Raw genomic sequence first — 25,510 nt, 5'->3', positions numbered from 1 at the left:
CGCCTCACTGGGAACAATGGTACTGAAACAAACGTAGAGCCTTTTGGTTTGAGCTAGCTATATGTTTGCAGGAACAGGCGATGTGAATGGGGGTGCAGTGGGACACTCGCAACACTGTGGCTGTCGCTGTGCTAGGCTGGAGAAGGACAGGAACCCTCACTGATATCTCAGTGCACATGGCTTTTACGGTTGGATAGGCACTGCTATCCACTGCAGTAACTACAGTGCAGTGGGAGGTGTTTTAAAGTTTGACCCCTGCACTCTTTCCACATGAGAATCTTTAAAAGTCCTGCAACTGGACATAGGGTCGCACACCTGAAACCCTAAGCAGAAGAAGACAGGTCTCCTGAGTTCCAGGTTAGTACACAGTAAGACCTGTCTAAAACTAATGTCCCGCAACCATAAAATAATACAACTGGCTTTTAACTAGTCAGGCCCTGTCTTTAAGTCACTAGAAGTGCAGTGTATAAGCTACATTATATCTGATGTTCACCCTGAGCAAGATGCTGCAAGTTCTAGAATCAGGCAAAAATGACACTAGCTTATGAGCTGGCATGGTGGTTCATCTCTGTAATCAGGCAGGAGGAGCAAGAGTTCAGTGTTGTCCTTAGCTGCATAGGAAATTTTATATAGGAAACCAAAGTTTTCAGAGCAGAATACAGGAGTCATATTGACAGTTGAACACTAAATTATATATATTCTTTTGAAATTTGATCTTGAAATATAGGACTTTTTTAAAAAAGATATTTTGATTGTTTATTGTGCCTGCCATAATTTATGTGCAGCATACAGGGGTCTGTGGAGGCTGGAGGGCAGGGCTGGAGTCATAGGAGCTTGTGAGTCCTGTGACATGGGTGCTGGGAAAGCAAACCCAGGTCCTCTGCAAATGCAGCCAATGCTTCTGACCCCTGAGCCAGCTCCAACCATATGTGCTTTCTTTATGATGGATTTTAAGTTCTTCCTTGGGCCTCACTCAATAGGTCAGGCTTTGGCTGTTGGGATAAATTTCACTTTATCCTTGGCCAAAAATTGTCCTTTAGCACATCAGAGTGATTGGAATGTTAGTACCTACGTTATCCTTTTAGCTCCTTTGAGGTTTTTGTTTGTTTTACTTTTGACATTGTAAGATAGGACCATGTTCACTAATAGGTTTTCTAAATTTAGCCTGTATCTACCCTAATAGAAACGCCTCTAAAGAAGCAAGTGCTGTCCTGATGGGCTTGGGGTAGCCATCAAATTAAACATTCCTACTCTTTGACAAAATCTTCTTTTTTTTTTTTTTTTTTTTTTTTTTTTGAGACAGGGTCTCACTCTGGTGATTATGTGTCACCAAACTCATAATTCTCCTACCAGAGCTAAACTATCATACCCAAATCAAACTTCCTTTTTAAAATTCAGGTTGGTAGAGGAAATCACAGGCCTAGAGAAACTAACCTGAACGTGAAGAAACCCAATGAAGATCATATCTGGATAAGACTTCTTATCCCCCAGTTGTGGGTAGAGATTGGACCATGCACTTCGCTGCCATCTCCTGCCCCCTTTCTATCACTCCTCTGAGTAACAACAGCAAGCTAAGAATGACTTGCCCCAAATCTGGTGTTTCTTAGGTCTGGATGTCTCCTGACTTTCACCCCATTCACCTTGAGGGGAGGGAAAGCTGTTAAGTAGGTTCATCCTGCCCTCATGTGGCTAAAGTTTGCATATTCTTTAGAGAGCCTACAAAAGAACTTTTCTGCAGGCTACAGAGACAACTGTATGCTGACCTTTGTCCAAGTGATAGGAGCACCATCTCTTCCTGAATGCCCACACAGGAAAAGCCCTGTGGCGTTAGGCCCTCTCCACACCTCTTCACTCAGACAGTAAATCAGCTAAGCTCTGGAGTCTCTGCGTTCGAACCGCGTTCTTCACTTGATGACTTCCTTCCAGCATTTGCTCAGACTTGGCCTTTCAAGAGCAGCTTCACCTTGAGAGACTACTGAGCTCCTAGAGCCTGTTATCGCTTCTGTTGTTGCTTCTCTGTTCTTAACCGTTGCTCTGGTAATTCTCTTTCCTTTCTTGTTTACCCTGCCAATAGTCCATGGCAGATCCTAAAGTTTCCTTCTTTGCCTTCTCCCTAACCCCAGTGCCCTATGATGGCTTTTATGTCCAGATAAAAGCCGGGGAGAATCTACATCTCGGTGTTTCTCAGGACCATTTGCTTCAGAGATTTTATACAAACATTCTGGTAGTTCACATGAACTGGGCGTTGCATTCTGATTTGTGAATAGGAAATGTTGTTGTAACCGTGTCCCTTTCTTTTCTAAAGTGGTAGGTGACAAAAATTGCTGACTATCAAGTTTCTCAGCAGTAGACACTTTTCTCATCCAGTCCCAAGTTCAGTCTGAAGTGACCCAAATAAACTGTAGGTTTTAAGTGCTTGAAGAGCTTAGGACTTTGCAACGCTGGTATGTGTCCCACCCACTTCTTCCCAAACAAACCTTTGCCCATGGAGCCTGTCAAACATTGTCAGATCCATGGCAGACTGAGCCAGCAGAAAGCCAAAGTCAGGCTGGGATGAATTGATGTTTATAGAGCAGAGAGGAAGCCAGCTTAATTCAAAGCAAAGATTTGCAAGCAGGGAGGGAACAAAATGAAGCAGTCAGGTGCCACTATGTTCTCAGCTTGTGCTTGGAGCTGGCTCATTCATGGTTAGTATTTATGATGACCTTGAGGGGTTGTAAGCAGCAGAATTTGCATTTTAGAAAGGAGGAGACATTATTCAAGTAGAGTGAGAAGTCCTTCTAGGCTCTGTGCTTCAGCTCCAGGCCCTGTGCTAATGGAAACTGTTTTTTCCAGTGGAGATCTGAGAGGGTGTCTAGTTAAAAGAGAAGTTTGGTACCAGTTTGATTTAATGAACTTAAATCAAAGTTCCCTTTCTGGCTTGGTGCTTTGATGCCACCCATTTTAAAACATTTTCTGGCTCGTCTGACAGAATGGAAGTCTGTGAGCATGCCTCCTCTTGACTCCTTGTGAATCAGCATAAGCATTGTGGGAAGCCTAGAACGCTCATCCTCCTTCCTTTCAGAAGCTAGGACTGCCTTGTCATCCTGAGGGGCTTGTACCTGCCCATTTTATGTTTATCTCCAAAGAGAAAAAACGAACTTCTGGATTCATGGGGACTCGTTCCTCTGCCGCCCTACTTGGTTCTCAGTGTCCCTGTCTTAGCTACTGCCTTCAGGCTGGCTTTGAAAAGCAGTTAAACAAGAGGAGCAGAACCCTGAGGTAGAGTGGGGAGAATCATCAAGACTTCCTTTCTGGTGAACTGAAGTTTTTTTCTTATCTCTAAAGAATCAGGAGCTGGTCCAGGGAACTCTAACAGGTTCAGATTCAACTTTGGAAGTCATGAGAATACTGTATGCTTCCCACAGCCACATTACTTCTGATTCCCTCTCTGGTGTGTGGCACGATGAGGCTCAGTGTGGGACCAGCACGGGAACACATGTGCTGACAGTGTTCTTATGGATACTATGGAAGCTATCGTGAAGTGATACAAGCATGTGGCCTGAAATACAGTGTGCCCTTGCGCACATCTGTGAATCCTTCCAGCTTCTCACTTTTGTGGTAACTAGGCAGACTCTGAGAACACTGGGAGTGGTCAGAAGTGGTGTTGAGGCACTTGCTTGTAGACTCTTCACTGTTGCCTACATGACCTCCATGTGGACCCCACACTCCTTCATCTGTATGCCCAGCTCTTGAGCCTTCATCTTCCTTGGGTTAATGTTTCTTACTGTGCTGCAGGGAATTGTCCTATCCACTCTCTCTACTGAAGGAGATTTAGGCTGAGGATTCACTGTCATAGGCTTACTCAATAGGACATACCCTTGATTGAGGACTCAGTTTTACGGCAAACAAAGATGGAAGAATCCATGAAGATTTAATTGTTTAGACAATTACTGATTGTCTTGACTTTCTCTCTCCCTTCTAGAAAGTCAAAATGGCAGCCTATCTTTTCATCCTTGCTTTCTTCTCTTCAGAAGAAAGGGGCATTTGTGGGACTCTCCTGTATTCACCAATGGTATTCACTGTAGAGAAACTTCTAAACCCAGCCTCTAAAGTAGTTGTATGTTGCAACATTTGCTGGTAAACTTACATCCTCTATTTAAAAAAAAAAAATGAAAAACTTGGAGCACTTAAGAACACTTGCTGTTCACTCATGAAGACCAGAGTTCAAGTTCCAGCGCCCATACTGGGTGGCTCCCAGATGCCTAGTAATTCCAGATCTAAGGGTTTGAACACCTTCATCCAGTCTCTGCAGACACGTGAACATATACAGATAAAAATAAATAATAAAAATGGGGAACTTGCAGATGGAGATTTGTAGAGCTTAAGAAAAGCTTACTCTGCTTCTCTTAGTCCCCCATCCCTTACAAGATGGAGTTTCTCTTTCTGCTGTCTTTTATTATTAAAATTATTGAAAAGGGATTACTTATTGAAAAGGTAAGACTACTTTTTTAAATATTGGAACCCTAGTTAATATTTAAGGGACACCATTCTAGCTTTTAAGCATAGTATGAGTTCAGGAAGACTTATGGGATGAGTAAAGGATCAGTTGTAAACAGTTGTTTGCTTTTTATTTTTACCTTCAAAGGTGATCATAGCATAGACTTGCTGCAGTTGAAATATAGACATGGAGGGCTTGTGTAGCATGCATGAGCCCTGAGTTCAGGCCTCGGGACCACTAAAGCTAGGTGTGATGGCACATACTTGTGATCTTAGTACTTAAGAAGTAGAGGCAGGAGGATAACAAATTTAAGGTCATCCTTAGCTACACAGAGAGTTTGAAGCCAGCCTGGGCTATGTGAGAACAACAAAAAGTTTTTTACTGCCCCTGCCCCCAAAAATCCATGAATTAAATGAAAATTTGTCGGTTTCCTCAAGAAAAAGACCAAAACTCTTTCTTTAGCCACTTTGGGTTTGTTTATTCTTTGTAATTTTTTTAGCCTTTTAACAAATTGCCTTTCACATCAGCAAAACATTATTGCTCAAATATCTGGAGACTTTTTGATGACCAAGAAAATACTGTAGAACTCAAGAGAAAGCTTAATCCGTAAGCAAGATTTTGATCCCCAGAACCCACATAAGCAAGTGATAACGGAGCACAGTAATGGAAGCTTACAGGCTTACAGGCTTACCGTCTCAGCAGTGAGGAGGCACTGCTAGGAGGATCTTTGAGGCTCAGTGGCCAGCCAGTCAGCCAGCCTAACAGGCAAGCTTTAAGGCCCAGTAAGAAACCACTCCAAACCTCTGGAGAGCTCCAGAGGAATGGCACCTGAGGTTAACCTCTACTGTCCTCACATATGTGCACACACACACAAAATGACTGTATAGTTCATGAATGGAAATTATCTTTAGATAATTTTTGTAAAAGCATAATTGAGTGAGAGTCCCTGCTTCTTATCAGAAGTAGTTAACTGCCCGTAGTGTCAGTCATGACCTAGTCTTTGGCACATGAAGATGACTTTCAACTGAAAGAGTCACAAAGTAATGGGATGTTTATGCTTATGGAAAGAGCCTTCTGGAATCAGGATTCCTGAACTCTTTTGGAGACTGCTGCAGTATAGATATGCATGCCGAACGAAACTCTAACTCCTCTCTAAGCACAGCTTCCCCTTCCAGCTGCTCCCTTCGTACTTCGGGTACCCTTTGAGTCCTTAGTGTGGAAGACAATGCTGTTTGATTCCTTTCTGGCTTTCTTTGCCTGGCCACTAGAGTATTTTCTCTCTTTCCTATTCCAGAGCATACCTTGTCTTTGGAAAATTAGTATCTAATTACCTGGGCCTTGATATTACTTATGTCTCCAAGAGAAACTCATTAATGGATATGATTTACAGCCCTCCCTTCAGTAGCCTGCTTTCTGTTCAGAATACCATCGTCCATGTGAGGACAAGCTTATGCCATCAGAAGATGAAGTGTGAGGAACCACTGACCTCTGATATTCAGGGTACAGGTGCAGTTCTTGTTGCATTGTGCAAGGGAATGGTATTCGAGGTCCTGTCTGGAAGCTGCAATAAAATCCACTTGGCTTTAACCTGCGGTGCTCCCAGCGGTTGGGACTCAGTGACTGACAATCATGGGACAGTTGGGAGGGTTTTGTGCTGCTTGGCCTTCCATACCACTTACTCTTGGGTTAGCTGCTGCTAGCTCACTTTCTCACTGGAAACTTATTGCTTTGTTATAAGTCATTCTTCCTTTAAAAAATAAAAGTGGGCATTTAGGAAAATAATCAATGTTAGGCACTATACAATGTTAGTATACAGAGAAATTTGAAGTTCGATGGCAGTCTTTCTGACAGTTTTCTTACTGCCTTTGCAACCTCATTATGCCAGAATGAATTGGTTTTACATCTGTTTGAAGAACTCAGGGGTGACCTAACACACTGTGATTGGACCCACAGAACCCTTGTCCAACCCCACCAGCAGAATGTGGTGGTGTTTTGCAGCATTGGCTCTGGTCATTGTCTGTTTTTCCCTGTTTTTTCCTTTTCAAATGCCATATGTAGGTTTTGAAGGAAAATGGGTTTAGGTCACTTCCAAGGGGGTAGGCCTGAGTCTTTGGATTTAGACTGTGGCCTGGAAGGAATGGCCATAGCCAGAGATGGTGCTTTCAAGTAACCAGTTACCTTCAGGCAGTTGGCAGCACAGGTAAGTGCCACATGTCTCTCGGGGGTACCCTGATTGACGGTGGGTGTGATTTTTTTAATACCAGACCTTTGGAATGTTTCAATTCCAAAATAACTTCTCTATAAGCATTTTGTAAACATACCAAAATCAATGCAAGAAGCATGGCAAGGCTGTAGACTGGACCATTAACTTAGACCTCCAGCAAGATTGCTGGGTGTGTGTCTTTAACAGCTCAGAGACAGTTTCTTGACTATACATTGCTATTCTTATTAACTACTGTTAATATTTAGACTTCAGCATGAGATGCTGTGAAAACTTCTCAGTTGGGATAGAATCTACTCTTCATTATCATTTCCTATCAACACCAGGATTTACATTTGTGGACACATTGTCTCTAGATAGAGTAAGGACTTGATTCTGCAGCTCTGATAAGGTAGTGAGGCATCGGAAGCTGTGTTCATTCTCAGGCTCTGTAATAGTTGCTTCTCCATAACTTGTGAGGCTGCCACAAATTGCTTTACCCTCCCAGGCTCAGGACAGTAGGCGAAGGTCCTTCAGACCTTAGGACAGGTCACCACTACAGTGTTCCTGTAGTACTGTGCTTTGGTTATGACTGCATACTCCCCTGTGGATGTACATGTAAATTGTTTTGTATTTTATTTTAAACTATCCAATGAGTCAGTCTTCTATTGGAGTTGAAAAACTAATGTGGATATTCTTCATAAGCCTTCACCTGGGTTTTCTTTTTGTAGTTACACTGCATGATCCCTCTTTTCCTGGGTGAGCAGCTCCAAAGAGTTATACATAGACATGTTTATTTTCTTACAGTTGAACTGGCAATGATAATGGACCGTTTGTATGGTGGTGTTTGCTATGCTGGCATTGACACAGACCCAGAGCTGAAGTACCCGAAAGGTGCTGGGCGTGTTGCGTTCTCCAATCAGCAGAGCTACATTGCAGCCATCAGTGCACGCTTTGTGCAGCTTCAACACAACGACATTGACAAACGGGTAAGCAACCACTCAGGATGGAATAGCTATGGGGAGGGAATGAAGTTTGTTTTGTGCAGTCCTGGAGCAGACAGTATTTTGCGTTCATAAGAGAGTAGCTGTACCTCTAACGGCATTAGGCTATGAGTCCATGAAGGTTGTCTGGAGAGCAGCCTCAGTGTTTTAGATATGGATGAACCTCCTGCCTTGCTTCTTTTTCTCCCCAGGGTGATGGAAATAAATCTGCAAAATTTAGTGTAGCAATGCCTTAATAAAGCAGTAGTAATGCCTTAATAAAGACTGAGAGCCAGTCACCTGTTGGACCCAGGAAGTGCTCTTAGAACAAACTTGAATTGACATATTTAGAAGTAGATATAAAATTTTGAACCCACATTTTTTTAATTGTAGCATCACACTTAGTAGCAATCATGGGAACCCAATTTCTTCAGTCTTCTCTCCAGTTCACATAATTTTACTACTCAGGACACACATGCATGTTATATCACCTGCCATCCACTCATTGTTGTCAACTACTTGGGTTCCAGGCATTAAGTGAACTTCCTTTGACCTAAAGAGAGAACATGGGGGTGCAGAGGGAGTGGATGTGCTCTGTTGGCTTTGTGGACAGTTCTGCACTGTTGGGAAGGTTGGGAAGGTTGGGCGGACGGAAGGAGCGTATCTGATTACAGTACACAAAGGAGAATACCATGTCTTGACTGTCTGCATCTAAGTGTACAGTGGCTGTTCGTGCTTCTCAGTCGAGGTGATCTTTGAGGCACTGACTAGACTGGAATGAATGAAGAAGTACCCCACTGTGGAGCTTTGCACACCCTCTGCCATCCTCTTTGATTGATTTTGTGTAGCAGTGTCCTAGCATCTTAGTGGAAATTTCCCTTGGTGATGTACTTTTCATATTCAGCAAAATTGTTTTGTTAACACGTGTTCTGATCAAATTACAAAAGCCAGTGCTTAGAATAAATATTCTATGGTTCCTTGAAAGTAGGTAGTAGTAGTGGTTTCTTTGTTAATTTTTTTCATTTTTACCAAAGAACTTTTAATTTTGAATAGTTTCTGAGATTCCTAGGTAATTCATGCTCCATGGCTCTGTTCATCTTTGAGTTCATCCACAGTAACAGTTAAGAGCTTCTGAGTTGTACCCGTGCCTTTAAAAGGGACTTTTAAGAGAAAGTAGCTGAATAGATTGATTTCATATGAATTTAGATTTTTTAACTTACATGCATTATAATAATGCTTTTATGAAACCCACCTTTCACCACCATCCCTCCAATTCCTCTCCTATTCCCTTTTAACCCTTCCCCCTCCTAACTTCATGTGCTCTGCTTTTAAACCCATTGAGGTCACTCAGTGCTGCATGTGTGTGCATGTATGGAGAACCATCTCCTGCAGCGTGGATAGCCTTTCAGAGACCATGTCCCTGAAAAACTCCTGGCTGTCCCTCCCCAGCGGTCATCGGCTGCCAGGGCTGGGACTTGTCGGGCTCATCCCCATCCGTGTTTGGGATTTTGGTTGGCTTAATCTCCTGTGGCTCTTGTACGTGTAAGTCACAGCTACTGTGAGTTTATGTGTGCGATGGCCCTACATGCCCAGTACCTACAGTTTCACTGCAGATGCCTCCTAGCTCTGGCACAATCTTTCTGCCCCTCTTCTGTGATGATCTCTGAGCTTTGGGGCTTGGGGGTGTGATACAGAAGTCCCATTTAGAGCTGAGCACTGGGCAGTCTCATTCTCTGCATGCTGCCCAGTTATGGGTCTCTGTATTAACTGCCATCTACTGCAAAAGAGGCTTCTCTGATGAGGACTGGCAGATACACTTTTCAGTGGATATAAAGATAAGAATTTAAGGACAAGTTATTGCTTTGTCTATTTAGCAGAATATTCATTCAGCCATGGGTTATGAATTCCATTTTATGCAGTGGGCCTTAAATTCAACCGGAAAGTACTTCTTACTCTCCTCTAACAGCCATGCATCACTGCACCAGTGGGCACAGCTTACCATGCCAAGGTGTATGACTTGTTAGCACATGTATCTGACCAAATTAGAATAAAAATTCTATGGACTCCTTGAGAATAAGGGGGTTTTGTTAATTAAAACTAATTTTTCAGAATTTTGAAACACTCTTGCCGGGCGGTGGTGGCACACACCTTTAATCCCAGCACTTGGGAGGCAGAGGCAGGTGGATTTCTGAGTTCGAGGCCAGCCTGGTCTACAGAGTGAGTTCCAGGACAGCCAGGGCTACACAGAGAAACCCTGTCTCGAAAAACCAAAAAAAAAAAAAAAAAAAAAAAAAGAAAGAAAGAAACACTCTAAGTTCATGGAGGCTCAGAAAAATAACAACTATTCAACTTTCCTGGTTTTTCAAGTACCCAAGCTTCTTCCTTCCTAACAGTACTTCTCACAGGATTAAGGTCCACAGACACAGAGAAAGGCACAGTGTCTTTTTGACTTGTCCCCAGTGCAGACCTATTGCTTGGTTCAATCTGAGATTTTCAATCAACTCTTTTGAATTCACACATGGTGCTTTTTGGAGGGTTCTCTTAACTACTGCTACTCTGACTGGGTCCTGCCTGCTTATGCCTGTTCATCTGGATGTCTGATACATTTACACTCAGACTGTAATCTCACCTGTCACTGGTAAATCTGGGCAATAAAATTTACCCAGAGAACATTAGATTCTGATCAGTAGGAAAGTAGCTTTCTTCATTCGCCTCTGAGGATGGTAAATGGGGATGGGGGAGTGTTTATTCTCCAATAGTCACCCAAGTGGGAGCATTGGAAATCACTAAGAGTGGCTGAGTCCCTGCATTGCTCTTCCTTCCCTTGGAGCCCCACTCATCCTGTCTTTGTTTGCCCTGACCTTTATGAAGACCATTTCCTTCACTGGGAGGAGTGGGAACCTGAATTCAGCTTGAGTTGGGCTTCCTTTTTGTTGTTGACCTGTAAACATTAAAAGTCCTCCTCTTCATTACGTCCCTTCTTGTCCTAGCATTGAGCATAGCACACAGTGCTTGTCACTTCAAGTGTTTTAGACTCATCCATACTTTTATTTCTACTCATCTTTCTACTAAACTTTAAATTTGAGCTTTCCAGAGAGTTTTCACCATATAAAAGCATAGTTGTCGTTCCTTAAACAGTGCCCTTACGGAGTCTCTCTGTTGTGTGGACATCTTTCCTGAATAACACCTCCAGGGTTTTAGCAATAATCTCATCGTAAAGCTTCTGAAACTTGTGCTAAAAGTCATGGTCCTGTGTCCACCACTACCCATAATCCATTGTGTTGCTATTGCAGATTCTAAGGTGCTGCTCTCTCCTTCCTTCCTCTATGAGCCTTGAGTTGCCTTTAAGCCCCAACTGTTTCAAATAGCATCGACCTTCATCACCTCCTTTGCTGTCTGCAAAGGTGTAAGTGTAGATTGAGTGGAACCATGGCACATTAAGGCCACTCCCTTTCTGTTGGCAGCCTTTATCCCTTGCACTGCTTACTCCTGGAGAAGAATGATGGAGGCCAGCCACAAAGCAGCTGTGCTTGGCCATCAGGTTCACAGTTCATTAAGTGTCTAGGACCTTGAGAGTCTGGCTGGTGTCGGCTCTTATCAGTGCAGGTGTGTAAGAAGAAATCTATACAGTATGCATCTTTTTCCTGTCCACTGAAATTTTCAGCAAAGATATCTCTTGACAATATTTGTTTATTGTTATGTTGCTAAGGTTAATATTCTAGATGGAGTGATTTATGGAGAAACGTTACCCTGGCAGATTTTTTTTTCAGCCATCCCAAGAGAATTACAGACTTACATATTTCTGCAAAACATGTGAATACCAACATTCATTGAAATGGTCAATCATGTAGCCCTCACATTTTGCTTTTCTGTCACTCAACCATTAATTTCACAATCTTTGAGAACAGGTGGTTCATAACAGCTTTATTTAGCTGTTTATGACATTGATGTCTATAATCAGCCCATTTAAGAATCAAACTCAAATGTCTTCAGTATACTTGTACCATTGTGCACCTGTCACCAAGATGGGTTTTAGATCACAGAGGTATTTTCATATCAACCTTGTGTGTGGTAAGAAGATCAGCTGTGTGTCTGCTATACAGGGAGCAGGCGCTCACTGTCCGTATCCTCTGTCTTCACTTGGCTCATCAGGAGAGGCCCTGATTATTAATTGTGCTCGTCGGAGTCAGGAACAAAGTTGTCCAGGCACTACTAAACCCCACTGTGGATGTGTCTCAGCATCCTTTGTTGAAGGAGCTGCTACATCCTCACGACAGTGAGGTTTTGCTCGGCATGTCTAGCCACAGGAGCACTAACAGGAGTAATGGGCCATGACTCGTAGTCCTTACAGATCCATCCATGCCTTGATCTCAACTCTGACACATATGTACAGGGAGTATCTGGTACAGGAAAAGAACCTGATTGTGTGCAGAGTAAATTAGGGTGAATGTGTTGTCTCTCACTGAACATATAAAGTTACTTCCTCATATTCTGTCTCTAAGTCGTTCTTCTATTTTTGTTTTTATTTTGCTTTTAGACAGGGTCTCCCAGGATGACCACAAACTTACAGTCCTCTAGCCTCAGCCTGTTGGGTGCTGGGATTACAGTCATCCGCCACCTCTGCTGCCCATTTAAAGCAATTGGAATATTCTAATAAGCTCATAATTTAAAATAAATCACTCCTCTATTTAAACCAAATGTTACATTCTACTGCCTTTTGGATGAAGGTTAAAACAAACAGACAGACAGACAGACAGACAGACAAAAAACCTTAAACTTTCCTAAATGACCCTTCATATACTACATGCTTGCTTTCCTTTCCTACCTTCCTTATCCTGAGCCAGCCATAGCTGGCCTTGTTCTCCATTTCTCAGATTTGCCAAAAGGGTCCCAACCCATAGGTTGAGAACTGCTGGTTTGGTGCATATGATCCTGGGGAGGGTAATGCAGGAAAGTTAGAAGTTCAGACCCACCTGAGCTATGTTGTGAGTTTGATATCCACTTGAGTTACATAGTGAGACATTCTTCAAAAAAGAAAAAGAAAGCCAGGTGGTGGCAGTATACACCTTTAATCCCAGCACTTGAGAAGCAGAGACAGGAGAATCTCTTGAGTTTGAGGCTAGCCTAGTCTATAAAACAGGACAGGACAGCCAGGCTACATAGAGAAACCTTGTCTTCAAAAATAGATAGATAGATAGATAGATAGATAGATAGATAGATAGATAGATAGGCAGGCTACAACAAAAGACTTTTACTTGTTTTAGTATTTAATAACTTTTCAGGAATGTCTACTGCATGGAACAAGGGGTATGGAAAATTGCTGGGACGGCTTCAGTATCTTTCTGGATGTACTAGAGCATTAACAAAATAAGTTTGAAGATTTCCTGTGCTTTTTACAGTTATTTTGATTTTTACAACTTTTGTAGACGAGGTCTAACAATATCTCCCAGGCTGGCCGTGAACTCTGACCCTTAGGGTATAACCAGTCATGCCCACTCATATCTCTATGGAGAATCTTTGCTCTACTGAGAACTGGCTCTTCCTCCAGTGTTGTGTGACATTAAGGTCAGAAGGTTCTGTGGTAATAAGACTACCTGCCTAAGTGTCCAGTGTGTTTCAGAAATGAACAAAGGAGCAGATGGGTGGGTGGTTTGGGCGCTTGCTGGACACACAGCTGTTATTTATTGGTATTATTGATGAAGCTGGCCCACTTAAACCTTATGTCCACAGCTAATTACCGACTCCCTGCCCTCCCCCTCTTTTAACATACCCGTGTAGTCCCTTAGATTAAGGGAAATGCTTAGTTGAAGATAACACTAAAAACATTTAACCTAGGCATCAGTGTGCCAGCACTGTTTGGATGTTAGCCAAGACACACTAGTAGGAATTTCTCATTTTCCATTTAATAGACTGGAGGGTTTTCTTTTCTATCTTACTTGGAAAGAAATGCCTTTCTAGTCAGTATCTTTTCTCACATAATGAAAATGTTTTGAACCTTAACTAGAATGGAAATTAGTATTAAATTTTGCTTATATTCTTTTTAATGTTTTTTGGGGGGGTGTGGAAAAAAAAACTGAAACTGTCTTAACTACCTAAGTATAGCAAGAGCAGAAGATGGTCTCTGCGCTCCGTCTGTCTGTTTTAATGGTGTTTCTAGAAGTGATGACAAATGAATGCTTCCAGGCTGAGAGCCCTGACATCCAGTCCTCTGCATAGCTCACGTCTGTGTCACTCACACCTGAGAGACTCCTGCCATGGGAAAAGGAAGCCACTAAAAATGGGGACTCTTTTTTTACATGGGATTTTCCTACTCTTTCATCTGCTTTATATATGATAATTATAAAACAATAAAAGGAATATGAAAGTCAGCTGAGTCACACTCAGTCTAGCAAAAATCTTTGACTGGATTGACACGAGCAGTCTGTCTGTCAGAACCTGAGCCTAAGCTGGCTTTGGGAGACTCGAACAGTGTTGTGGGTGAACACTGGGTAAACTCTGCTATTTCAGCCCATAAACGCTTTCTCTCTAGTGAGGAGGATATAGATTAGAACCAGCCAGTATAAGGTCTTTATTCTAGTACTAACAGACGTTATAGTATGCAAATATGGGTGTGGTTTGTATACGTGTTTGCGTGTGTGTGTGTGTGTGTGTGTGTGTGTGTGTGTGTACATGTGTGTGGAGGCCCACAGTTATCATCAGGTCATGTTTCTCACCTGGTTTATTCTTCACCTGGTTTATTGAGTCAGGGTCTTTTTGTAAACCTGGAGCTTACCAATCCATCTAGCAGAGCTAGCCAGCTTGTTCCAAGGATCCCTGGCCTCTGCCTTCCAAGTGCTAGAATTGCAGGCAGTTGCCGTATGTGCCCAGCTTTTGTGTGGCTTCCTGAGAACCAAATCCAGTCCTCAGAGTTGTTCAGCAAGCACTTTATCCACTGAGTCGTCTCCCTCGCTCTTCTATATATCTTAAAAGAACAGCGGCTCCCGCCTCATGAGTGAGTGTGTGTGTGCATGCTCAAGAGAGAGAGAGAGAGAGAGAGAGAGAGCACTTTTGAAAACCATAAAGCACTGTCACCGTTTAGTAGCACTGGGAGCTAACACACTGATTTCTGTGACTCTGAATGGCTGGTGTCGGAGATCACCTGGGAGTTGTTCATTAAAGGCTGTAATTAGATTTTGCATAATAAAGAGAATCACAGATTTCAGGTGAGGGACAAATTTGTTGATTTTTAGTTTTTAAGCAGGAGGACTCTGGTAAGGCAGGTCTGTCCTACCCAGGATGTCACTATGATTAGTTCCCCTAATCACCACTTCCTAAAGTGTGCTCTGTGAACCATGAGTCTAGGGATTTATTCTAAATCTATCTTTTGTTTAAAATCTGTCTAAGCATCAAAAAAGTTTGAAAATGCTTGCTTAAAGTAGTTAGGTCTATGAGTTTATCTAGGACACATTAGAGTTTTTTACATGTTAACTTCATTGTAAACATCCAAGAAAGGTGCACGTTTTCACACAAATAGGTTCCACATTATAAATTAAAATTTTTAATTAGCACGTAACATATAATGATTTCATTGAGACATTTTCATAAGTAGTCACAGTTTTTTTATCATAGAACTTTTCTAAGATATTGTGTATGGAGAATAATGTTCTAGGAAAAATAGTTTTCAACTTTTTCTTCTTTTATGTTCAAATTACATGAAAGAAGAACACAACTGAATACATAGTTGATTATTCTTCTTCCTCAGTCCTCCCTTCTGTCCCTCCCTCCCTCTCCTTCCTTCCTTCCTTCTCTCTTTCTTCCTTTCTTTCTTTCTCTTCCTTCCTTTCCTTCTTTCTTTCTTCTAAGTGTTTCACCTGCCCTAGACTTTCCAGGTATGGGTTATCTGGGAGAGGCAAGTGTATTCTGGACATGTCTGTGATAATGACAGGACATTGGAGGTGTAGTTGATAACTCTTTCGTTTATGACTGATTTGTGGTATCAGGGATCAGACACAGGGCCTCTTTAATGCCAGGCATGAGTTTCTCCATGGAGCTGCATCAAAAGCCCTAAAACATACCTCTTTTCTTTGGTTACTTGAAATTACCTAGTGCTTTTTTTCTAAGGCATCTAAACTGGCTCCATGTTATTTTTAGTTAATTTGTTCTTGATGATTTTATACCTGTATGTAATGTGAGCTGTCCTACATGTGTGCTGGGCATAGAACTTGTCCTCAAGAAGACAATGCACATAGCTAACCTGAGCCCTCTCTAGTGCACATAGCTAACCTGAGCCCTCTCTAGTGCACATAGCTAACCTGAGCCCTCTCTAGTGCACATAGCTAACCTGAGCCCTCTCTAGTGCATGTGTATGTAATGTATTTTGGTTGCTTTGCCCACTGTTAGCCTCTCTCATTCCCTCTCATCCCAACAAGTCCCTGTGTCTGTACTCTCCTTGAGCCCTGGAGGATCCCATATGTCCCAGGCCAGCCTCACACTTGGTTGTAGCCAAGGCTGATTTTGAACTTCTGATCCTGCCTGCCTCCATCTCCTTGGTGTTGGGATTACAGGCATGTGCGACCATACTTAGTTGTGTGTGGGGATGAAACTCAGAGCTCTTTGCATGCTATTCACATACTCTACCAACTGAGCTATAGCTCCAACGCCCAAATGTCTTACTTAAGAAAATAAAATTTAAATACCATTGATAATGTTTTCTTTACTATTTTAGCTTAGTATTGAGGGCTAGAGACACTGAGTTTCAACTAACCAAATTGGGGCTTTTCTAAATACTTTGTTTTAAAGAACATTGTAACAGCTAAGTGATCCCACATACTGTTTACTTTCATGCTCCTTAAAACAACATCTTTTCGCTTCATGAGATGCTATCTACTGCCCCTTTCTTTCGCAAGCACCTTAAGTAGTTCATGTCTTTACTCTTCTTTATTGGAAGCATACTGAGCCTGACTTTGCTGAGAGCTAAGAGGCATTATATTTTTAGCTCCTTGAAGATTAGATGACCCAGTCGCCATGCTAAGTGCAGAGTTGATATTACAATTTGTCCCTGGCCAGTCACAGCTGGAATATATATAATGACTCAATAGTAAAAGGTCTGAGGGTTTAGATGACATGTTTCAGATGATTTCTGCTGGGACCTGTAGTCTGTGCTCCTGTAACCCAGCTGTATCTCACTGCTAGGGCTTGTCCCTTCTGATCTGGTTTAAAAGATCCTGGCTATAACTATAGCTATGTCTAATTGGGTCCTTGGGGGAGGAATCAGCACCCCCAAACCAAGGAACTAATGCAGCCTGGCTTCTTTTGAAACACTGAGGCTCTCACAGCCATTGATTAGAAAGTCTTTTTAAAGGGATCTTATTGTAATCCAGTGAGAGTTTGGGGGCCTTTCTGTCAAGGCTCTCTTTGGCTTCTCCTCACTTGTCTCTCCAGGTCTCAGGGCTTGCGGTCATTTTTAGTGTGAATACCCTGTTTTAGCAGGATTAGTGTGTTCTTCTTGCTGTACAGAGTCGTGCAGGCCTTATAATTCCAGGTACTCAGGAGGCTGAGGCAGAAGAGTCACAACTTTGAGAGCAGCACAGTGAGGTGCAGTATCAAAACAACCTTTTTCTTTTTAGCTCATGTTTGAGTATAGATGTGTCTTATGGAATGACCAGTCAGAGAAGACCATTGTCATTTTCCTAGCTGTTGACTTTAGCACAACACTCAGGGTCTCCAAACTTACAGGTAGGTGGCATCAGCCAGCTAGCAGTCCCTTGGTGAGTGCTTATTCTTACGTGTCTTTAATGAAACACAACTGCCACCATGCCTGATGACCTGAGTTCCATCCTGGAGACCCATATGGTGGAAGGAGACAACCAACTGTCACAGATTGTTCTCTGACCTCTCTGAGCATGCCATGGCACATTACACAAGTGAATTTTTCAAATGTAACATTTTTAAAGGGATGATTTTAAGGCCAGAGACTTCACAGATCTCCACACCCAATAAAACATAGAGGAGGTACTGGCAATGGTCCATGCTGTGTAATCATGCATTTTGAACTATGGAGATGACATCAGAATCATTTTAAACCTTTCACCTTCTAGTACCTGAGATTGTGAAAAACTGTAAGAATTATTATCCTTTATAAAGCAAAAGAAAATAAAACCCAAACCATTCCCCATACAGATTTTTTTTTAAGTCTATCCCAGGGCTTCTTTAAAATTAATAACTGTGAATTTGCTATATCTGGAAGGTTGTGGGTGATTTTTGTTGCTGGCAAAAACCTTTGCACATCGCTCCTTTCATTTCCTAGGCATCTGCCATCTGCTTTTTAAGCTGTGGGATTTCAGCTCACAGACAGTTGAAACTCAGCATTATGTTCAGCTATCCCTGGCCAGCCTGTGTTAGCAATGGCTGGGTGTGGTAACTAGGGGGACTATTAATGAAGCTGTGTGGTTTTTAGGTCTGGATAGAGTCTCTGATTCAAGCCAGGTTTTGAGTGCATTATGTTAAAGGCCTTGGGTCCTCTCATTAAATGTTCCAAGAATACATGTTGTTCGAGATGCTAGGAAATGACCTAGTAAGTGATCCAGGGCCTTTCATGGCCTAATCATGGAATACCCTAATCACATTAAGGCTAGTGTGGAAACAGATACCATCACACCTAATCCATCACTTTTGAACACTTTCCAATTATATTAAACTTGAGGTGGAACACTGCTCTTTTCTAACCCTCACGTAGTATATTTAAAGAATCTGATGTGTTCCTACTTGTCACCCCTGCCTGTCCCCCTCCAACCCCCATCAGTCTCTATCTTGGAAATTCCATGTGTGGCTCTGATGGAGATGACTTGACCTGCCCCATTCTAAATGGATCCTGTCATGGCACTAAGATCCCAACTGTAGTGTTTAAGTGACTACTGTCAGAATTGGTTTATTGAGATGTTAAGTTTGTTCAGACCTCAGGAATTTCTTTTCATTTTATTTTAAATTATATGTATGAGTTTGTGCATCTGCATATGGGTGTGTGCGCATGAATGCGGCACCCATGGAGACCAGAAGGGGAAGGCAGATGTCTTGGATGTGAAGTTGTAGGTGCCATCTTATGTGGATGCTGGGAACCGAGTTTAGACCCTCTGCAAGAGCGTCGGATTGCTCTTGCTACAGAGCTACCTCCAGCCCTAGGAACTTTGGTTTTATGTGGTAAACTCAGAACTTCTTCCTATTGGCCAGAGAATGTATTCTAACCTCTCACTTTAGAGCTATTCATCTTCATCACATAGTCACAATCCTTTTAACGAATGTCCTGTCTATGATATGTTGAGTCTTATCTGACGTGGCTGTGACGTGGCCTTTAGATATTAAAGTTTATTTATGTTATTGTCAGCTGATCATCTTCATGTCTCTCACTGATAACTTCCATATGTGTTTTGAATCTATTCAAGTAAAAAAATTCAAAATTGATTATACCTCTTCAACTACTGTGATTGTTTCCTGGATCTATAGGAAAGACTGTTTCTGATAAAAACATGATGTGCCAAGCTTACATTCACAGCATCTTTTGGGGGACCTCAGCCTGGAGTTTTCTTTTTGAGAGAAGTTTGGGAGTCACAGTATAGCCTGGGCTGATCAGGCTGGCTTCAAACTCAGAGAGATCTGCCTACCTCTTAACAGTTTGTGCTTTCAACCCTGGAAGCGCTCTGGCCGTCTAGAGCCATGCTGTGGATGTCCCTATTCAGAGCTGTCATCCCTCTGGTGGTACCATATAGGATCTCCCATGAGTCTGGTCCTTCTGACAGTGCCCTTCCACAGGAGGATTCCCAGAATGAAGAGTCGACGGTTCCAGCCAAACGTGTAAGTTAGGTTTCTTCACTTGGCTCAAATACTGCTTGCCGTGAGAAAGTGCAGCTGTGCCTGGGTTCTCGCTTCTTTCCCGGATCTCTGAGCCCCTACATCGACAACTACCCCTAATTCTAGTATCCAGGAGCTCACCCCACAGAGTGATTGTAAGGCCAGGTGAAGGAAGAGGCCCACTTTAGAGATGTGCTTTTCATTTGAGTGGACCCAAGGCTCTCTTGCCAAATTGCTGCTTAATTCTGTGTTTAACAGAGGTGCTGTTGTCTCTTTCCTTCCTCTCATACCTGAGGCAGGCTCTGAGTAGTTTCTCATGGCCTTTCCCAGCCGTGGTCTCCATATCCTTGACTTCCTCCCCTCCTGTCCTTATGATGTGCTCCCATGCTGGGGACAGAGGGCTTCTTCAGCTGCCCTCTGGTGTTCTCTGCCATGGTTTTTTGGTTTTTCGGTTTTTCTTTTGCTTTGTTTTGTTTTTTGAGACAAATCCTTTACTAAACATAGAGCTCACTGTTTCTGCTAGAACTGGTTGGCCAGAGAAGAGCCCTGCCCTCCCACCCACCCCAGCCTTCCACCCCACCCCCACTCCTCACTCCCTGCATCCATCCGCTGCACTGGGCTTACAGCCTGGCTTGTATGTAAGTGTTGAGCCTCCAACTCAAGTCCTCAAGTTTGAGCCACCTGAACCAACCCCCACCTGAGCCAACCCCCACCCCCAGCCCACTTTGCTTCTTAAGATCTTTGACAAATTGCATGATTCAGTGTCTCCTTTTGTTGGCTTCCTCCTTTTTCCAAGTCATGCCAGCATGATTATGACCACAGGCAAGCCTTGCATTCATCTCTGGTTAGTTTCATGTCTTCATTTGGCCTCTTTTTCCAGCTTGTCCACTTGCACTTCACCATCTGTAATCGTTGCTTTTAACTGGCTCCCGCCAGCCACCTGGAAGCATCTCTTACCTGCCCCAGGATGGCTAAATATCTGATTGGCTTGTTTGAGTGATATCTCTCATCAAAGGCATACAGTTTTAGTTCCCCTTAATACAGCTTTTAGAACATAAGCCACGCTGCAGCTAACCTTAGCCAGTGCCTCATCTCATTACTACAAACCTTCTAGTCCAGGGAGAGAGAAGTCTGCACCTGCTCGTGCTCCTCCTAGTGGTCTTTTCTGTCAGTGTCTTGATTATTAGAAACAAGTCAAGCACTGAGATCATTTTGTGATGTCTGACATTCTTTTGGTTTGTATAATTCTTAATTAGCTTCCTGCAGTCTCTCCTGTAAAAGGCTCTGTCTCCGTTCCCCTTGCCTATAGGAGAACATTACTGTGCCACAGGCACTCTGTGTCCTTGGGCCTGGTCACCCATGTGGTGGTTGATCTAACTGTTTCTGTATGTCATTCTCACATCCTGGCCCTTGAGTCTCCTGGAAGTAGAGGGTCAACTTGATTGTATGGTTGGCTTTGCCTAGGACTTGGGTACTTGGGCTTTTGTGGTAGTACAGACCTGTGGTTCAGTTCCTACTATGCTGATGTCATCAGTGTCACAGTTGAATTGACACCCTAAAACTAAGTGATTTACGTGACTGACAGACCAGCTTTTTTTTCTACTGTATTTCTTTATCAAGAAAAGTAGAGTTAATTTGGATAGTTACCAAAATACCAGAAAATAGTCAGATGGTGTTGGGATATGGCAGAAACTACGGAGAGTTTTGGGATGCCTTTAGGAAACTTTTCTTTTGTGTTATTGATTCAATTTAGTATATTTATTTGTTTATTTTTGACTTTCTAGACAGGATTTCTCTATGTATCCCTGGCTATCCTTGAACTCACTTTGTAGACTAGGTTGGCTGTCCTGGAATTCACTCTGTAGACCAGGCTGGCTCAAACTCAGAGATCCACCTGCTTCTGCCTCCTAAGTGCTGGAACAAAAGGTGTGTGCCATCACCACCTGACTCAGTTTACTATTTTTTATTTTGTTGAGTATACATGTTCGTGGGGGGGCAGAGGTTGATGTTGGGGTATCAGTTACTCTCTACTGTATTTTTGAAACAGTATCTCATCAGTCCCCTACCTCACTTATTGCTTAGACTAACAGGCAGCGGGCCCTAAAGAGCCTCTGTCTCATCTTCCATGTGGAAATGGCTGCTGCCTGGCTTGTATGTAGGTCCTGGATCTACACTTAGGCTTCCATGCTGTGTGACGTTCATCTTAATCACTGAGCCACCAGTTTAGCCTCAAAACCTATTTTAGGGAGGAGTTGTGTCTTATCCTCCATTGTATAGTGATGTTAGCTGGTAATTAGCAACTTGTCAGTGAGCCTCTGAACACTAGTCACATGGATGAATCCAATTTATACAAAATAACCACCCTCCTGTGGTGGCACAGGATGACCTGAAGATCAGTGTCCTTCATGGACAGTGTCTCCTTGGCATATCTTTGTGCAAACCCTCACATCAACGCCTTCCACACAGGTGCTCTCAGAGGCTTTGTTGTCAGCTCCACTCACCTGTGTGGAAGAAGCCTGGCGCTGTCTTCAGGAAAGGCCTCCCAGATTGCAGTATTATCCAAAAGCACATGCTCTAGTTAAACTCCTACTGACTGGTATTAATTAAGTAAAAATAAAAAATGAAGATAGTTCACAAACTTAAAAGGCAGTTGGAAGGTGTTAGAAATTATAGCAGTTTGAAGGGGTGGCAGAAAAGTAAAGACTGCATTGTGCTGTATCACCTGACCTGGCAAGAGCTTCACGCTGCTTGCTTATGCTGGGACAGAAGGTGTGTGTGTGTGTGTGTGTGTGTGTGTGTGTGTGTGTGTGTGTGTGTGTGTGTAGACAGACTGATGTAGCTCAGGATGACCTCAAACTCCTGATCTTCTGCCTCTGTCTCCTAAGTACTGGGGTTGCAGGCACCTGTGACCATGCCTTGCACATCGTAATGTTTAAGTAAGATCTCTTAACTCTTAAGTGAAGATCAAGGGGACATGCCTGTCCTCTGGAGATGTAGCTTAGGGAGAGCTACTGCAGCCGGTAATAAGGATTGTCTGTGCCCAGCATGAAGGTCTTCACAAAGCTCCAACTAGATCCTGCAAAACCCTCACAAGTCTGCTGCTGCCGAGCTCAGCTGGAAGCCAGTGAGTAGCTAGAAAAGCCGTCTGGTCACATCACGTTGTCTCTTCAGCTATGATGTGTGACCTACTTTTCTGTATCAAAGAACATTGTCCAAAAACTGAAAAGGCAACTTACAGAGTAGAACGGACATTATCCAGGCTGAATCCAGAATATATGAAGAACTCTCCAACTCAACAACAGAAAGACAACAGATTTGAATAGACTTTTCTCCATAGAGGACAGGTACATGGCCACGCTTGGGGTTGGGGTACTGGTACCTGCCTGCCCCTCACAGTCCCAAGAACACTTGAGACAGATGAGTCATACACTTACCTTAAAATAATGAGCATGTTTTAGTTAGGGTTTTACTGCTGTGAACAGACACCATGACCAAAGCAAATCTTATAAGGACAACATTTAATAGGGGCTGGCTTACAGGTTCAGAGGTTCAGACCAGTATCAGCAAGGCGGGATCATGGCAACATCTAGGCAGGCAAGGTACAGCAGGAGCTGAGAGTTCTACATCTTCATCTGAAGGCTGCTGAAGGCTTTTAGGCAGCTAGGACCACACCCACAATGACACACCTACTCCAACAAGGCCGCACCTCCAAATAGTGCCACTCCCTGGGGCAACCATATACAAACCATCACAGAGCAGATGAAAAGAAGTTAAATATCCTTGGTTATTAAATAAATACCAGTCATAGCCACAGCGAGTTCACAGTCCACATCATCCCCACCACGGTGGTTATAACCCACAAATGGAGACTAAATTATTGACACATATGTAGAAATTGCTGCCATGCTGCTTTGTGAGTTGGAGTGCAAAGTAGTTATAGCTGCTGCAGAAAAGATCAAAAACCAAACCATTGAATGTCTGCAGAGATGGCTCAGCAACTCAGAGCACTTGCCTCACAGTTGTGAGGACCAGTTTGAATCCCAGCACCTGTGTAATACACTTCCACACAAATGCCTGTAATTCCAGCTACAAGGAAGGCTGAGACAGGAGAATTGCTGAGACTCGCTAGCTTCCGGCTTTACCAAGAAGCCTGCACACACATCCATGCACACACATGTGCACATGCATAGCACATGTCTTTTTAAGTTAAGATCAAATGCTGCCTGCCTGCCTGAGTTCTTCCCTAAGCATCTACCCTAAAGTCCTGGAGATGGCTGCTCTCACAAATGTCTGGACATGCACTCTCTGAGCAGTTCCAGTTACAGCACATCAGAGGTAGAAACAACCCAGTGTCCCCAACAGATGAGCGAACAGAATGTGGGAGTCGGGTAAAAGGTGCAGTGGAACACCACGTAGTCATTTAAAAAACAAAAATGAGTGTTCCTCCACGCTACAGTGGGGGTGACGTGCTACTCAGGTAGAGTCCAGAGCCTTGTGCATGCAGAAGAGCTTAAAACATGGTAAGGCCGGATGAAACGGATCTCACATATGTAACCATTTCTGTAGACTCTCCAGAAGAGACAAACATGTAGAAAGTGTGTATACGATTTCCAGTTGAGCTCAGAGGGAAGCACTTGGCATCCTTAGGTAATGTCTTCACATGGTGTCAAGGTAATAAGTAGCACTGAATTGTACACTTTAAAATTGTTGATTTCAGACATGGTGGCTCACACCTTTAGTCCTAGCATTCTGAGGCTGTGAGTTTGAGGTCAACCTGGTCTATGTAGCAAGTTCTAGACCAGCAAGAGCTACATAATGAGACCTTGTCTCAAAAAAAAAAAAAAAAAAAAAAAAAAAAAAAAAAACAATGCTACTGCCTTAGTTACTATTCTATTGCTGTGAGGAGACACCATGGCCAAGGCAGCTATTATAAAAGACAATATTTAACTGGGGCCAGTCCACAATCATCATGGTGGCAGGCAGATAGGCCTGGCACTGGAGCAGTAGCTGAGAGCTTTGCATCCTGATCTGCAAGCAGCAGGCAGGGAGAGACACTGGGCCTAAAACCTCAAAACACATTGCAGTGACATACATCCTCACAAGGACACACCTCCCAATCCTTCCAAAACAGTTCATTGACTGCGGACTAAGCATTCAGGTGTATGAGCTCATAGAAGCCATTCTCATTCAGGCCACCACAAAAACAACGAAAAAATGGTTGGCTTGGGGGAGATGTCACAGGAAGTAAAGTGTTTGATGTGCAAGTATGGGGACCTTGGTTTGGATCCCTGCCGGAATGTAATCCTATAATCCTAGCATTGCTTGGAGTGGGGCGGACAGGAGGTTCACTGGGCTTGTGGCCTGCCTGTGGGGCTCAGGTTCAGGGAGAGACCTGTCTCAAGGGAATAAAGTGGGGAACAGAACACCCAGACTTCTCCTCTAGCTTCCCTGCATACTCATGGACCATGCATCTGAACACACGAGCACATACAACACACACAGACACACACACACACTGTTGATTTTATACAAGAAAGAGAAAAGAAAACAGTGGTTGGGTGTCACTGGATGCAAGGCTTCAGAGTGCTGGAAGCAGGTGCAGAAGGTTTTGAAGTCGGCCAGGGGCGGCATGGGAGGAGGCTGAGCTATGGCAGCAGAGTCTGCTAGGGAAGTCACTGGGGAAGAGAGCCTGCCAGCTACAGCTGGGCTCCCACTGAGGCACAGGACACAGGAACCGACTGTTCTGCTGAGGTGCCTGGGCTCAGCACCGTGGGCAGTATAGAACCTTTGACCAAGGAGGAGACCTTTGTGATGGCCTGCTAAGATGGTACATGTATTTGAGAGAGCATGGTGGCAGATGCGGACTGACGCTAAGCACATCCAAGCACAGAGATGGTCTGGCCTCAAGAAGCTATAGGAACTGCAGCTGTACCTACCATATGGGGAGCAGTGCCCCGGTGAGCCACTTCACTGCCTCTTTATAGGGAATCTGTAAAGTAGGGAAGGTTTTTCTCCCAGTGCGCA

General features: G+C 43.3%; 1 protein-coding gene across 8 annotated transcripts in view; it reads left to right on the top strand.

Annotated features, from left to right (window-relative positions):
- The window catches only part of Cpeb3 (cytoplasmic polyadenylation element binding protein 3), a 180,199-nt gene that overhangs the window by 147,861 nt on the left and 6,828 nt on the right, over positions 1-25,510 (top strand). For all 8 annotated transcript variants that reach the window (XM_076919705.1, XM_076919747.1, XM_076919738.1 and 5 more), the window contains one exon: positions 7,488-7,669. In XM_076919705.1, coding sequence (XP_076775820.1) covers positions 7,488-7,669 — 182 coding nt within the window. The remainder of the gene's footprint in view (positions 1-7,487; positions 7,670-25,510) is intronic.

The sequence above is a fragment of the Arvicanthis niloticus genome, chromosome 1 (genome assembly GCF_011762505.2).
Source record: "Arvicanthis niloticus isolate mArvNil1 chromosome 1, mArvNil1.pat.X, whole genome shotgun sequence".
Taxonomy (NCBI): Eukaryota; Metazoa; Chordata; class Mammalia; order Rodentia; family Muridae; genus Arvicanthis; species Arvicanthis niloticus.
This window is presented reverse-complemented; position numbering and strand designations above follow the sequence as displayed.